The sequence below is a fragment of the Eucalyptus grandis genome, chromosome 2, assembly GCF_016545825.1.
Source record: "Eucalyptus grandis isolate ANBG69807.140 chromosome 2, ASM1654582v1, whole genome shotgun sequence".
Classification (NCBI taxonomy): domain Eukaryota; kingdom Viridiplantae; phylum Streptophyta; class Magnoliopsida; order Myrtales; family Myrtaceae; genus Eucalyptus; species Eucalyptus grandis.
This window is the reverse complement of record NC_052613.1, coordinates 55,467,838-55,483,275: the sequence shown is the minus strand read 5'-3', so window position 1 is coordinate 55,483,275 and position 15,438 is coordinate 55,467,838. Positions and strand designations below refer to the sequence as shown.

The 15,438-nt window shown below is 40.6% G+C and overlaps 2 protein-coding genes across 2 annotated transcripts; both read left to right on the top strand.

Annotated features, from left to right (window-relative positions):
• The first annotated feature begins 4,478 nt into the window (after positions 1–4,478).
• LOC104433902 (protein DGS1, mitochondrial) lies at positions 4,479–11,935 on the top strand. The gene is made up of 14 exons (XM_010046795.3): positions 4,479–4,880; positions 5,293–5,407; positions 5,491–5,694; positions 6,852–6,989; positions 7,184–7,345; positions 7,771–7,965; positions 8,120–8,220; positions 8,719–8,808; positions 9,027–9,099; positions 9,173–9,201; positions 9,309–9,432; positions 10,177–10,287; positions 10,924–11,024; positions 11,492–11,935. The coding sequence occupies exons 1-14, from the start codon at positions 4,657–4,659 to the stop codon at positions 11,610–11,612; spliced, it is 1,788 nt and encodes a 595-aa protein (XP_010045097.1). The 5' UTR covers positions 4,479–4,656; the 3' UTR covers positions 11,613–11,935.
• A 1,083-nt stretch (positions 11,936–13,018) lies between these two features.
• On the top strand, positions 13,019–15,075 carry LOC104433901 (50S ribosomal protein L20). The gene is made up of 2 exons (XM_010046794.3): positions 13,019–13,355; positions 14,513–15,075. The coding sequence occupies exons 1-2, from the start codon at positions 13,170–13,172 to the stop codon at positions 14,702–14,704; spliced, it is 378 nt and encodes a 125-aa protein (XP_010045096.2). The 5' UTR covers positions 13,019–13,169; the 3' UTR covers positions 14,705–15,075.
• The last annotated feature ends 363 nt before the right edge of the window (positions 15,076–15,438 follow it).

The window sequence follows — 15,438 nt, the reverse complement described above, 5'->3', positions numbered from 1 at the left end:
TTATCGTGCATGGTGGGATAATAATTAGATAGCTTCAAAGTGCTTTTTCAATAAAGTCCAAGATAAAAATCTAAATAAGTAGATAATCATGCATTTTCTTAAAACAAGTTTCGTTACGATAGGTAAAATTAATATTATATGCGAATTCTAAACTGGTCTAAATAAAATGCGTGGGATAATTATAAAAATAAAACAAATTACCTCAGATTAAGGGAAAATTACCAAAAAGTCATAAACCTATCATTGAATGTGCCAATTCAAATTCTAAACTTATTTTTTGACCAATTAAGTCCTAAACCTTTTATAATTGTTCCCGATCAATCCATCCTACCAAAATTGGCTGCCGACGTGGCAGCCTCGGGCGTTGGCAAGTATTTTTTTAATAATATTTTATTTTTAAAAAAGAATTTTATTATTTTATTATTTTTTCCTTTTTCCTTTTTTTTCCCCTCCTCCCTCCTCCTTTTGCTTCCGCGACCGGCCAGCCGGGGCTGCCGCCGGGACCGAGGCGAGCCCCCGCCGGATCCGGCGAGGGCTCGCCTCAGCGCCGCCCGCAAGGAGGCCTCGACAGACGCGATGGCAGCCCCCTCGCCGGATTTAGCGAGGGCTCGCCGCCCGGCGGGACTCACCGCTCGCTCCGCCGAGCCGGGTGACGGCGCCAACCAAGCGCCGTGAGATCGGCCGCCCAGCGAAGCCGCGGCTTGGGAACGGAGGTCGGCACGAGGCACGGGTCCCCCGTGCCCGGGCCCCCGCCGCGCCGTCGGCGCTCGGTCGCCGGGCCGATGAGCCCTCGTGGGCCGGATCGCCGGAACATCAACCCCAAAACCCTAAGCAAAAAGCCAACCCACCCACCGCCGACTGACCGCCCGCCGCAAAATCGCCTGAAAGAGCCCTAATCGCCGCAAGGGGGCTCGGCTGAACCCCGGATCCGCGAGGCGATCCGGCGGGGCGAGCCCCCGCCGGACCGGCGAGGGCTCGCCGCGGCCGCTCGCCGAGATCCTCGGCGAGGGGGCTCGCCGTCGCGTTGGCGAGGCCTCCCGGCTAGATCGCCTCGATCCGGTGGGGGCTCCCGCCGGATCGCCTCGGCTGACCGGCCGGGCCGGGCCGGTCCGCCGTGAGCCAAAGGGAGGAGGGAGGAAGAGGGAGGTGGGAAAAAATTAAAAAATTTAAAATTTTTTTTAAAATTAAAATATTATTAAAAATGCTCGCCCGGCGCCGGCCAGCCAATTTTGGCCAAATGGACTGATTGGGAACAATTATAAAAGGTTTAGGACTCAATTGGTCAAAAAAATAAGTTTAGGACTAAATTGGCACAATTGCAATAGGTTTAGGACTTTTTTGGTAATTTTCCCCAGTATTGCGTGAGAAAACATCAATTAGGGTTGGTAATACAAATGTAAATATTGAATATAATTATGGAAGGAATACTTGAAAATCGAACCAAAGATGATGTGAGCTTGACTAGAATCCCAAACCTACTGAATTAAGGCTATTCCCAGTTTGTAATATTGGGAACTGACCCTACTCATCCTGTAACAGCATTGGCCAATTTCAGGCCGGTTCCAAGGCTAACAACTAAGACATGAATCATACATTTTTTAAGTGACATCACTTGGACAGGAAAATTATCAAAAACATCTTAAATTTATTATGCTTATGTCAATTTAATTTGTCATAAATCTTTTGATAATTTGTCAATATAACTAGCCAATTTTGATTGGAAATTAATGACATAGGTACTTAAGCGGTTGTCTTTCACATCGCGAGTTACGGCGTTTGTGCTTCTCCTGCACCAAATATATATATATATATATATATAATTAGCAATGATTGTCGATGACGAAAATTTGAATTTTTTTTAAAATCTGTTTTTAAGTCAGCACTTGGTCTCGCTTCGACTCCCCCGATCGTTTGTGCACGCGAAGGATTAGAGAGGTTTGTCGTGTGCAGTTGAGAGATCTGCGAGAGTTTCCGAGTGTTCGTCCGGGGAGCCTCCTCTCTATTCCTTCAGTTTGCCCTTCCTAAAACTACCCAAATCTCTCCTTCAAAAACTCGGCTCTTCATTTTATTTTACCTTCATCTCCGACATGTGCCAGCCGAGAAATGATGCAAATCCCACCGCTTGACCGTTCCATCGAGGTTCGTTTGGTTCAGCACAAGAAATTAGGAACCGGACCAACCAGATGCAGTTGGTCCAGTTCAGCTCCCGGATTGAACCGAGGCCAATACTCTTCTAGATTTGAATACACACACATATATATATCTGTATATGAAGCAATGAAAGTGTCAAAAATGAGTTGTGATTTTGTGGCAAATCAAAACGTAACTTAAAATGAAGTGAAAAAATAACAAAGCACGTGAGGAAAGATACAGATGGTAAAATGTTGTGAAAATAATTTACTGATACGAGGCAACTCCTTTTGAGTTGTCCAGGAAAATTGACAAGGCTACTCTTTAAAATACGAATCAACTTATCAAGAAATCTTATAATCTGTCTATGCATTACCACCTAAAGTAAGAGATAATTAGGTCATTGGTTAGTCAAACAATAAGCTAGATAAGAAAAGAAAATACAACAAAACCATACTTCAAAAACAAAATCAATAAATGACATTCAATCAATAAAAGACATTTCTAATTATTTAAAGTTCAATTATTGCTTGAAAGAATTATTCAATAATTTCTTTCATTATGGAAAATAATTTATATTTAAACATTTTCATCTACGAAGAAAATATTTCTCGTTCATTTATTTCGCAACGATACGAGCTATCATTTAGAAAAAAATGTTTTACAATTCATTCATTTTTCATCAAACAAGCATATCTTTATTAAAAAACAAAGCTTTCAAGTCCAGAAAAATAACAAAAATGATTAAGAGAAGAGACCATTGGATAGACTTGATTGGCCGTAGGCCTAAGTCCTAAAAAACCTCCAACTTTTTTTCTTATCTCAATTCTACCTTTGTCTCATAAAAAACCTCCAACTTTAGATCTTGTCCCAATATTGTCCTAATTTTTTTTTTTGTCCCATAAAACCCTCCAACTTTAGATATAATTCTAATTCCACTCTAAACATTTTTTGTCTCATAAAAACCTCAACTTTAACTCAAATACCAATTCGACTCTAAACCTTTTTTTCCCCATAAAGGACACACAATGTTAGATTCAATTTCATTTTCACTATAATTTTGTTTGTCTCATAGAAGATCACAAATTTTTGTTTGAGTCCCAAATTTGCTCTCTAATACCCTTCATCAAAATTTCCCTTAGTGATTTTGCACTCAATATTCGATCTATTGTGCTTGGGAATGTTCCATCTCTCATAACCGGACAACTTGCGCTTGAGAGTTTTCTAGCTCTCAGTTGTTAACGAGAAATTTTGCATAGAGGATTAATGGGAATAAATTTGTGACCTAAGTAAATTTTGTATTTTTAATGAGACTGTAAAAAATCTAGGATAAAATTTGGACTAAATGATAAAATTGGGATAAAATATAAACTTGGGGTTTTTTAATTTGACAAAACAAAAAGTTAAAGGTAAAATTGGGACAGTATCTAAAGTTGAGGGTTTTTAATAATACAAAAGAAAGTTTATTGTAGAATTGAGATTGGATTTAAAGTTGGAGGGTTTGTATGAGATAAAAAGTTAAAGTGAAGGTTTTTTAGGGTAGTATCAAGCCAAAAAGAACGTTTTACCCGATTCACCCTTTTGATTGGCCATTAATATGCACCCTCTTAAAGAAGTCACTTTCCAAATTTCTCACGTTATACTCTGTTTTTTGTTTTTTTTTGGTCGGCACGTTAAACTCTATTCACCCGCATCATTTTGTTCTCAACCTGATTGGTCTTTTAAAGTGTGTTTGGTAATGTTTCTGTTCAAAAATTGTTTCAGGGAACAAAAATAGATTTCCTGGAACAATTTTTGAACAGGATAACGCGTTTGGTAATTTACTGAAATAGAAAAAAAACGGAAATACGTTTGGTAAACTCACATATATATATATATATATATTAAAATTTTAAAATTTTTATTTTTATTTTCTTTTCTTCCTTTTGACCTGTCGCCGACCTTGGCCATGGCCACGACACGGTCGACGAGGGTCAAGGACTCGCCCAGCCACAGCGACGCTTGGTCTTGCCGAGGGCAACACTCCGACGAGGTCACTGGCCATGGCCGAGGCCGACGATCGCCCAAAGAAAAATAAAAAAAGGAGAAAAAAAGTGTTTCTCGAATTTTTCCTAATAAGAAATAAGTTTTTCTAATTTTTATTTTTATTTTAAAAATATAAACAAACGCATTTCTATTTTTTTATTGTTCTTCAGAAAAAAAAAAGTAAAAATTTGTGTTCTGGTAACGGAAACAGATTTAAAGAAATAGGGCCTTACAGTGCGTCGTGTACAGTACAGTGCGTCCTCGCTCTCCCTCCTCGTGGCGGGGCGCAGTTGCGAATTCCCATAAATTCAGGGCCTCGCGAGCAAACTACTTGCAGGTCAAACGTTCAAACGCTTCTCGCACTCTCTCGGAACTCAGGACATCTCCATCCGCCACGCTGCAGAGTCGCCGTCGGCTGCGTCGGTCGGTCGCGAGTCGAATCCCGCCTTGCCGATCGCTCCTCCGATCGGCGAGGCGCCCCTCGTCCTCCCCGCGGCATCCATGGAAGCCCCGACGCCGGAAACCGAATCGAAGGACCCGAGAGCCCTCGCCTCGTTCTACTCAGGCTACGTCTGGAAGCGGCTCTTCGGTTCCGCTCGCTCGCCCGTTTCCGATTTTCTCGGGAGGATCTCCGGCCTGTACCGCCGGACCGGTCGCCCGCGGTCTCGCAGGCGCACGTCGCGTCTTCCTCTTCCGTTGCCTTCCAGTTCGGCCGACTGCTCCGTGTAAGGCCTCTCTCTTCGTACACGTTCTCTCCGGCTGCCGAGGAAATGGGAGGGCCTACGGCTTTTGGGGAGCGATCGAAAATGTAGCTTGCTGCAGCTTGTGCGGTTGGTTCAGATGTTCGGTTTTGCCGGCCGTGTTGATTTGGGCGGACTGTAGTCGGTCGATGTGTCTATGCACTTCGTTTTGAGTTGATCGCGTGTCGTGCGAGCCATCGTGATCATGTCTTCGTGGTTAGAAGATATATTCGCTGGGAAAGCTGCATGGCGATTGAGCAAGTATCTGAAAATTTGCTGTAGTGGAGAATCGATTGGTTATTATGGTTGATGTCAGTTGGAATTATGGTCGCGCCTAGTTTTGGTTCGTGCTTCCAAGCAAAGGTTCTTTAGCTAACTCTTGAACGGTGTAATGCAGGGTCTTAACAAAGGCATCTAGAGTTTATGATGTCCTGGAGGATATTATGGCACATGTACTGTCATATATGCATGACGTCCAGAAGCATTTGGAGTTTTGGCAAACGCGAGCTGAGGTTATTAAATTTTGGTTCATATTTATGGAATACAAGCTGTAGTGTTTGAGAGCTTACTTCTAATTTCACCTTTCTGAATTCAGGGTTCTAATGGTCAAAAGATGTACTTCATGTTATTTGAGAGGGGGCCTCTTGCTTTTGTAGATGAAACAGTCCGGTTGATACAACAATCTGTGTCAGAGGGTTATTCATTGCAACACCTTTGCCAATCTGCATCAGCACACATATCAGAGAGGATAACCAATTTGACCTACTTGAGATGTTCGCTGGCTTCTTTTCTAGCCGAGGTTTGCATTACTCGATTCTTACTTGTAGCTTGTTTGGTTAATACTTTCTCAAGTAAGTTTCTGAACATCGTAGCACATTTATAGCCATTAGCTGATCACATGGCCAGCACACATTCCCTAACCTCTTGACTCAGTGTTGATCCTATCCACCAATTAGATGATCTGAAACGTATCCTTTTCATTAATAGCTCGCACCTGTTATTTTGTGTTGATTTTTGAAATGACTACCAGAATAATTCCTCGAAGGAAATGGGGAATCTTACATGACCGATAGCAAGACCCTATAATTTAATGAGGTTGGCTATTGTTTACTATCCTTGGTTTGACAAGTTACCAGAATTAGGCCTAACCAGTATCATTTAAGTTCCTGTATATCTCGTGTATAAATTAAGGATGCTTAATTAGCTGGCCTCGGTTGGGAACACTTAAGTTTGCTTTCTTCTAGAGTTTTTGTATACGATAGTGATTTAGAATTATACCAGATTCTAATAGTGATGCTGCATTTTGGTCGCTTTCCAATCTTGGATGGCTTTGTTGTGTATTTTTCCTGAGTGTAAAGGATGAAGTCAATCATTTTTTATGGATTTCTCATTGCCTCCATTTGTTACCTCTGTGAAGTCAATATCTAGCTTGAGAATGAAAATTTTGAATGCTTGGATGATAATGAAGGATGACTTTTCCTCGATGAAGACATAGTTGGGATTGATATTGTGATATAAAATTTTCATCTATTTATCTGCCATATGTGTCAACAATCAATCTGTTAGGATGTCTTAGTCTCTTAGCTATGGGAGGCTTATCAAAATATCTAGGTAGAGGTGTTAATTCGCATCATGTCATAATATTAGAGTTGCTTGTATTATTTTTGTGTCATTTGTAAGACAGAAATGAGTGCAAATATAACCAATATAAAAAAGTCTCAAAGATGTCAAAACAAAGTCATACTTGACATTTTCGTTCAAGTAAATAGTTTGTGTGTTTGTAGCATATTCAGTTATTTTACTCATGTTTTTGTCGTTGCATGTCCACAGCTTTTGCTGCGTTTGTTCATTAGATAAGTTGCTTTGGACCCGTTTATTGTAATTCGCCCAATGTATGTGCATAGCAATGTCCATAAATGCAATGACTTATTTTTGATTCGTCATAAGGGACTATAGGTCTATGTTGAAGTTGAAAAACGGGGAAAAGAATTGGTCACAAGCCCAGAGAGTTGTTTTCCATCTTTGGTGCTCGTTATGGATGGTTTATTTTCAAAGTTGGAGGAATCTATTGGCTCTTTGCCCCTGCATAATCAGGTGTGGCCTTCTGTTACTAATCCATTATTTCCCCATCATACTTATCCTTGGCCTTCGGATCCTCTCTAGAAGTTACCTTGGAATTTTGCTTAGAGTTTTCCCTTTTTTTTTTACTCTAAATGCTGAAACCTATAGAAGCTGATTCTCTGTATATACCAATATATGAAGAAATTTTCATGTCTTTTCTCATGCAGAATGATTCTTCTCCTGATGGAATCTATTCTCATCGGCTTGCATTTTATAGTTTGCCCAACGTAATTCGGGAGGGATCCCAGTGGACAGATTGTGAAATTAGTGATGCTATCAATTTAATCTACCAGAACATACAGAAACTCGAGTCTTACTTATCTTTTGCGGTAAGTCTTAGTTACTTTTTACACCAAATAAACTCCTTATTACATTACTAGAGACAATAGAGCTATGCTGGTAACTCGATGTTAACTCAATACTTCTAATGTAATGTACTACTGGCATTTTCCTTGCCCTTACAAAAGCAGAATGTTAATTTTTTTTTATTTGTAAAAAGAAGAAGGAAATAAATAGTTTATACGGAGATGGAGATTCAAATCTTTTTGTGGGAACGTTTTCCATATCATACTTATGGTGAGACTGCCACAAGGTCCAAACAGTGCTCAGAGCAGTTTACAACTTCACAAAGTCCATCTGTAGTTATTATTTTGCAGAAAGGACTGGCTAATTTGTTGACATTGGGTGAATGTGTTCATTTTCTTGCCTATTGGACCATTCCCCTGTGTGAGTAAAACTCTTTTTCTGTCCTTAGGTGGCCAAGTACAAGAAGCCCAGAAAAGTTACTCAGTACTGGATCAGCTATACATGTGGAGCAGTTGGATTTGCTGCCTGCTCTATGTGGTTGGTCAGGCACAGCAGCTTGATGGGAAGTTCTGATATTAGCAACTGGATTCGTGAAGCAAAAGACTCTACAGCTAGCTTTTTCAGTGATCATGTAGAGCAACCGGTATAGTCCCATGTGCTTTTCTTGGGAATTTACGTATATATTTAAATCGGTAAATTATTGGTGTCAGATATTTGAATTGCCTTCTGCATATAGTTTATTGAGATGATGGATACATAGAAAGTGATGGAACTAATAATTAATAATACCTCATCAGCTTCTGTCCATCAGAGACGAACTCTTTGAAACATTCAGGAAGAGACACGAAAGTGCAATGGAGCAGGAAGAAGTACAATTAACTGCCAAATCTCTCCGTCGGTTAGTTTTCTGCTAATTTTTTTCCCGACACAGAAAATTTTACATTAAAGTAACAACTTGGTATTATATACTTCAGTTTTTTAGTTGTGGAAAGACTTTGATGGGCTTCAGTTTTAAAGAATGCTTTTCTTCTGGTTCTGTAGACATGACATAGGTATATATGAGGCAATACCATTTTTCTGTTGATATACTTGTGAAACTACACATGGAACGGGAAGGGGAACGGACCTTGATGAGTAATACAAATAGGGAGAAGAGAAGTCCATTGCTTCAAAGATTGCCTTTACCTAGGCCCTAACAACAGAATGAGCAACAATGCATGTAGATTGACTTGCTAAAACTATTGCCATTCTATTTGAAAGGAATCATGGAATGAAAATGGTGATACTACAGTAACCTACTATAATTCTTAACTTTAGGTTCCTGATTTGACTTCCAAATGGATTTTCCCCCTTCATTCCTTCTTTCTTTTCTGTTAACATCTTCTATCATTGGCAGAATGTTGCAGGCTTTTAGCGAGCAGACTGAGGGCCAGAAGCTGCCAGAGGACGCTTCTGATCAGCAAATGCTAGAAATTGTTATGGCCAGGTATATGATTAGTAAAAGAGTGTTTTAAGGGATGCCAGACTTGAAACATTGCAGCTACAATTTCAGACGTGTCAGATCTTAAATCGCTTCTCTGTGGATCTAATATCTACTTGACGGAGCTTTCAACTACTTGTGCATATGCTGTTATTTTGATACTCTTCCCTTTGGCTGATAAACTCATGAAATTCTAAATCCCACTCTTCATCTCTTAATTGTAGATATGAGAAGGAACTGATGCATCCTGTGAAGAATCTTCTTAGTGGAGAGCTTGCCCGTGCTTTGCTCATTCAGGTACTACAGATGGTGCTTAGTGGTTTTGCTTTTCTGCTTGAGGTGACCGTGCCATTTATTTCTGTGGCTGCAGGTCCAGAAGCTAAAACTGGATATTGAGACGTGAGTTCTTTTGAATGGTTCTTTTGGCCAGTCAATATTTATCAGCTTCTAATTCACTCACTCTCTCTTCTTACTACTTTAGTCTCGTGATTTCCTATTGTCATCAGGGCAATGCTTGAGCTTAACCAGATACTTAGAGCAAATGAAATCAACTTTGCGATTCTAGCTGCCTTGCCAGCATTTTTCTTCTCTCTTATTTTGCTAATGATAATGAGAGCTTGGCTAAAACAGGTGAGATGACCATGTGGTGTATTTCACAACCTTGAAATGTGCTTTTTATTTCACTTTGATTATGATATATAGTACTTACTAGCTGTCGGAGTTTGTTTGCTATACATGCAATGGTGGACTCTTGTTATATATCTCACTGTGATGGCATCTGGATTGCATAGTTGGCATGTTAATTTCTAGCTGCCCTTTGACCAATGAGAGTGACTAGGAACATTTTGCAACTGCCTGAAATTGCTGCATCATGTGTAAAGACAAGTCAGATACTTGTACCGATCTTAATTTAGTTAAGTCGTACATTGTTGCGGGGGCATGCATGTACTCCATAAAATTCTCGTGTGCCTATATAAGCATGTTCATCTACTGAAAATGGCCTGAGATAAAGATAATGCTGTAATAGCACTTCAATGTGGTCTAAACACGAAATTTGTGTATTCTATGGCCTCTAAAACCTTCTCTAGCACTTCAATGTGGTCTAAACACGAAATTTGTGTATTCTATGGCCTCTAAAACCTTCTCTCTTGGCTGTTTGAGTGTCTGAGTTGGGTGCTGATTGTCTATTTAATCATCTATTTTCTGGGGCACTTTTACTGTTTTCTCATGTCTTGCTTGCTATTCAGTGTATATTTGAAATAAAAGGAAGGTGTCAGGATTCACCCATTAGATAGAGGTGTCGTGTCCTGTGCATTTGTCCACTGTCTGCTATGTGTTTGTGTAATTGTTCATCCCTTTTTTATTTTTATCCAGGATACTAGAGCTGAAGGAAGAGGACGAATTGCTCGTCTGCAAAGGAGGTTAATTTTGGTGGAGATTGAGAAACGAATTATGCAGTACCAGAATTACTTTGACCAAGGACTGGTAAGGCTCTATTCTTCATACATATTTGCTGCCAGTATCAGCTACACAAAATTTTCACGGTAATAACCAATTATCTTATTATGCTCATCGGATTGAATGGAATGCATATTGCATATTTTCTATCCTTTGTGGTGAAAGAGATGCATGTGTTAATTGTTATAATTTTCTCGGGAAATTATGGTGTCAAAAAAGTATAAATGTTTTAATTACTGGGATTACTAGCAGTAGCAATAATAGCGTCCATGGTAATACCTTTAGCTGCTGGTCATATCTTTTCTCTTGCTTTTTACAGTACCAAAGAATGGAGGAAGATGCTCTAAGCTTCTTCGTAAGGAGTCAGTGCCAGTCGTTAGTTAGATAGATTGAATTTGTAACTTCTCTAGGAAGCAGGGGCATGGCAACATTATCTTCTTCATGGATTTACAATGATTTGCACTAGATCTCACTTCTAATATTTGAGAAATGTTTATGTTGCAGTAGATGCAGTGTAAAGTAAATGCATCTTACATGCCTTCACGATGGGGAAGAAAAGAGCAATTCACACACTGATTTTATTCAATTGAGAGAGTGAGAGAGACACCTTCAGTATAATTTTTTCTCCATCCATCAAATGGTGCTGATTTTATGCATTTGCAGGAAAACGATGCATGGTGCATGTATGGCTTGATGCTGTACAGTCTAGATTGCCTATACCTTGCTTCTGAGAGGCATGCAAGAGCAACTGGGGAATGGCCGTGGTTAGTTGTTAATCTTCGTACTTTTTGTTACAAATATATGCTTTCTAACTATTCCCAGTGGTCAGCCCAAGCATGTAGTTATTTGGTACCTGCATGAAATGCCATGCACATTCACTGTTTTGTACATGTGTTGAGAGAGATTTTAAGTACAGTGCATGGTTTGGAATCTGTCGCCCAAGCCCAAATCATGTATGCCCCACATTTAATGTGGTTTTGCTGAGCTTGATAATATTCCGGTCAGGACGAGAAAATTTTATTGTACTGCAATTGACTCCTTTTTGCTTGAGTATATCTAATGCTGTCTATGTTAAAACTATGATGTGATTAGTGAATGAGTTTAAAAAGATTGGTCGGATACCCATAATTTGGGGTGGTGTGGCTATTGTAATGAGAGATAAATTGCCAGCCCCAGTCTAGAGCGTGAAACTTTTATCTGCAAGAGCATGCTAATATTCCAAGTTGAGCAGGTTGAGACAAGATATCATCGACTTGGCAAAACCTGGCCTTCAGACGACGTACAAGTTCAAAGTGACATCACGGATGGAGCGGATGTATGACTGCCTGCTCCCTTCACCAAAACGAAAGTAGGACCCTGGGGTCCGAAACTTTTTGAATTGTTTGACCATTTTATTTTCACACAGGATAAAGGCGATAGGCAAATGTATTGAATTCTGTTTGGCTAATTGTAGGGAGAGGAAAGTGATTCGCTCTTCATGAGTTCCTTGCCTTAAATTTGAGGAACTTCTTTTTCTTTGTTTCTTCGGGTTCTTTGTTTTCTTAGAAGGTGTTGAACTTCGTGGACATAGACAATGTCCCTGTACTGGCGCGGTTCACAGTAAATTGCATGATATCGGGTAAGAAACAATTGGCAGTGGAGCACGACTTAATGCGACAACGGCTTTCTTCGTGTTCTTTTTCCCTAGTACTATGCTTCTTACCACAATCTGAATGCATGACAAAAGTCCAGTCCTCATAAGAGATTTCGTGGCCGATGGGCATTTAGCTGATGTTCGGGACTGTTTGGCAGTGTCCCAAGGTGTCTGAACCATTGGATGAATACACCGACAGGCATAAATTGCTTCCGGCGTGTTGTTAGATTTCGCGAACGAAATCATTATATTTGTTAAGAGGGGGGATGGATGATTGAATTGCGAGCACGACCACCTCGGGCGTAATTTTCTTAATCCACGACAAAAATGGGTGAATCGTGGGGATTATTTTTCGAAGACAGAACTGGCGCCGATCCCGTCACATTATTTCAACAAGGTGAGTGTCACTTCTAAGTTGACATTAAAAGATAATCTCGTCCTAAATTTCGATAGTAAATGGCATTTTCATCTAAAAATTTAAACATTATTATAGTGATAATAGTCTTTCATGTTTACAGAGCATGAAGTCATGACAACCACCGATATTTGGTTTTGTTCACTGAAGGTAAAAACTAGTATGCCTCCAAAAGTCTTCAGCTTGATTTTATAGCTTAAACATGGTCGATTGTGCTCAACTATGTTTCTCTTGATTATAAACACTTATTCTAGTTGAAAATATTGATTACACAGTTTTTACCAAAGTAAATGCCGTCATACTTATTCCTCACTGCAGTAAATGTCATTAATATGAGGAATTTAAGGACCCAGTTGAATTCACAAGCCTACACAAAATGGGAAAATGCTATCAATTCTAGTCAATCAAATAATCAAACTTCTCCGTGGACTAAACGCAACTTTGAGAACAGCAGTATTTTTGGTTTGCTCTACTCTAATTCTTATTTTTTTTTCTTAGGCTTTTACTTTATCTCTTTACAAAGCGTAAGTGTCCAACTTCACCACGTCTGAAATTAAACGTCCTCATCTTTTCTTTTCTTTTTACTTTGGTCGGAATTAGCGATGGGTGGGTTGACTACTTGGCAAAATTTGAGGGAGACTCAAAAAGAGGCCCAACCCGGCCCAGAAAGCAGGTTTGCCCACCCGAATGGCGTCGCCACGCCGCTCGCACCTTTTTGCGGTCCCCTAAAACTGAACAAGCAACCAAGCGAAACTCTCCGAAACACAATCAGAACTCTCCGAGACTCTCGATCGAAGCTCCGGCCTTGATCGGCGTTTTGATTTTCTTGTGCGTGGGGGGTGTTCGAAGCGGGAGGGCAAGATGAACAAAGCGAAGGTGCTGAAGCTGGCGAAAGGGTTCCGAGGGAGGGCGAAGAACTGCATCCGGATCGCCAGGGAGAGGGTCGAGAAGGCGTTGCAGTACTCCTACCGAGACCGCCGCAACAAGAAGCGCGACATGCGCTCCCTCTGGATTCAGCGCATCAATGCCGGCACTCGCATCCACTCCGTACGTCCTCTGACCCCCCACCCTCTCTCTCTTCTTGTTCACTCGGTTGTGGAGGTCATTGAATGTGAATGTGGATGTGGGTGGCTTATTTGCTGCGGTATGTTTGCCAACGTGGAGTTTTTGGGATGTCTTGTCGTTGTAATGAGTTTGCAGCATTGGGGAGTTGTTGTGATGGTTGGGAGCTTGACTTGGGAGTTGCGCTGTTGTTTGTCCACCAAGTGCTCGATGAAATGACGCTGAAGCTTGAATTGCTTCGAACTCGCAAATTTTTATGAATTTTCTAAAGCCCGTCGCCCCCAGAGTCCTGAAAGCTTGGCCCGGCCAGTCTTTCTCCTTCGAGCTGTGCTTGTTGTCGGGCTTCTGTTTATTGATATTTTTTATGGGAGTTTTCCTCGAGTTCTTCACACCTGACCCGAGATTTCGGCTATCTCTTGTTTGCCGGAATGTGAGTGATCTCAAATTCATAGAATGTTAATACGAGGGTTTGACTCCATCCTCCTACCTGTTCTATGAAGAATTAAGATTGCATTCGGATGTGCTTCTCCCAGATTAGAACTACTAATAGGTTGTAGCTTGAATGCGTGGTGGTTTTTTATATACGTTGCTCCGTAATTTTCGAGAGCCCATTTGATCTGACCTTTATCTTGATGTGTCGTTCCGCATGTTGCCTGTTCGCTTTTCAGTCTGATTTTCCAGTATTTATTATTTCTTTGTAGCCTGCAGGATATAAGCACTCGGCAGTCCTTTTTTTTTTACTTTGGCGGTGGTCAAGATTTTCCATCTTAAACCTTCCATCCCTTTGCTAATGTACAGAATGACCAGCAGTTTGAGTTTCTTGTCAAAGCAATGTCAGTGTTCCTTTAGAACCCAAAAACGAACCCAAAATCCCCATGAGAATACGGTTTCCTTCTGAAAGTAGGATGGTTAGTTACGCATCTCTCGGTTCCGAACTTCTGATTGATGTTCCCGGCAGAGAACTGACTTATAGAAATGGCAATGAGTCCTACTCAGGAACTTGGGAAGGAGATGATTATATTCTGGTCATACCATTATTCAGTGTTAACATAGGTTCTTTTGAGTCTCAAACAATGGCTTGTGACTTCTATATGTGTCATTTTATCTATGGCTGAAATAATACTCCTTTTGATTTGTTTCAGGTCAACTATGGAAACTTCATGCATGGCCTAATGAAGGAGAACATTCAACTGAACAGAAAGGTCCTGTCAGAGCTCTCAATGCATGAACCGCATAGTTTTAAGGCCCTCGTGGACATTTCTCGTAATGCCTTCCCAGGAAACAAGAATGTGGTTCATGCACCTAGGAAAGTGGCCGTGCCACTTAGTGTCTAATAGTTGACTCTTCCTCCCTGTTTTACTCTTAGTCTCATGGAAACAAAGTGCTTGTTGTTCCTGATGCGCCCTTTTTGGGCAGTGGCAATGGGAATGGGAGTTATCAATTTTATTTTCACATCTTCTTGTCCGCTCTCCTTCTCTCTCTTGCTTGTATCTGATAGAAAAAGATTCTTCGGCATACATATGAAACATTGCCCTCTGTATTAGTGCCGCATCACTCTGTTGCAGAATGTACCTGTAAGATGTGCATGCAAAGATTGTACCCATATCGATAAATGTGAAACGAAGTAGGTGATATGACTGTTCTCTTTTTTGGGTTCTTTCTCTAGTGCGACAGTTAAATGAGAGAAAGTAAGAGGTTTTGTCTATCTCCTTTTCTCATCGTATGATGTCTGGTATGAGGCTAGGCTTTGGTTCATGTTCTTACGAAAGATGGAGAGTTCACTTCCTGGTTTCTGTTATTTCGTGAGCTCAATTGTTGCCTCTCTGCTTTGTTGTTAATGCCGGTGACTCGATAACCTGTTTCAACTTTTGCAGGCATTATTCCTCTTCAGTGTGTTAGAATTCAGACTGGAAAAAATTCCCAGGTGAACTTGGAATTTGCATAATAGAACTAGGCTTCTCAATGTCAAAACTCCTCTAGATCATATGGAAATCCAGAAGTATTGAGGCCATATTCATTTCTAGCTCATTTGCGTCGAAGTTTTGGCTTCATATCACGAGTACATATT

Excerpts from the sequence above, each read along its gene's own strand:
- LOC104433901 (XM_010046794.3), top strand. The coding sequence starts at position 13,170 with ATGAACAAAGCGAAGGTGCTGAAGCTGGCGAAAGGGTTCCGAGGGAGG. Across the intron at positions 13,356-14,512 it reads CCGGCACTCGCATCCACTCC|GTCAACTATGGAAACTTCAT; the intron begins GTACGTCCTCTG and ends GATTTGTTTCAG.
- LOC104433902 (XM_010046795.3), top strand. The coding sequence starts at position 4,657 with ATGGAAGCCCCGACGCCGGAAACCGAATCGAAGGACCCGAGAGCCCTC. Across the intron at positions 7,346-7,770 it reads AGTCTTACTTATCTTTTGCG|GTGGCCAAGTACAAGAAGCC; the intron begins GTAAGTCTTAGT and ends TTCTGTCCTTAG. Across the intron at positions 9,433-10,176 it reads TGAGAGCTTGGCTAAAACAG|GATACTAGAGCTGAAGGAAG; the intron begins GTGAGATGACCA and ends ATTTTTATCCAG.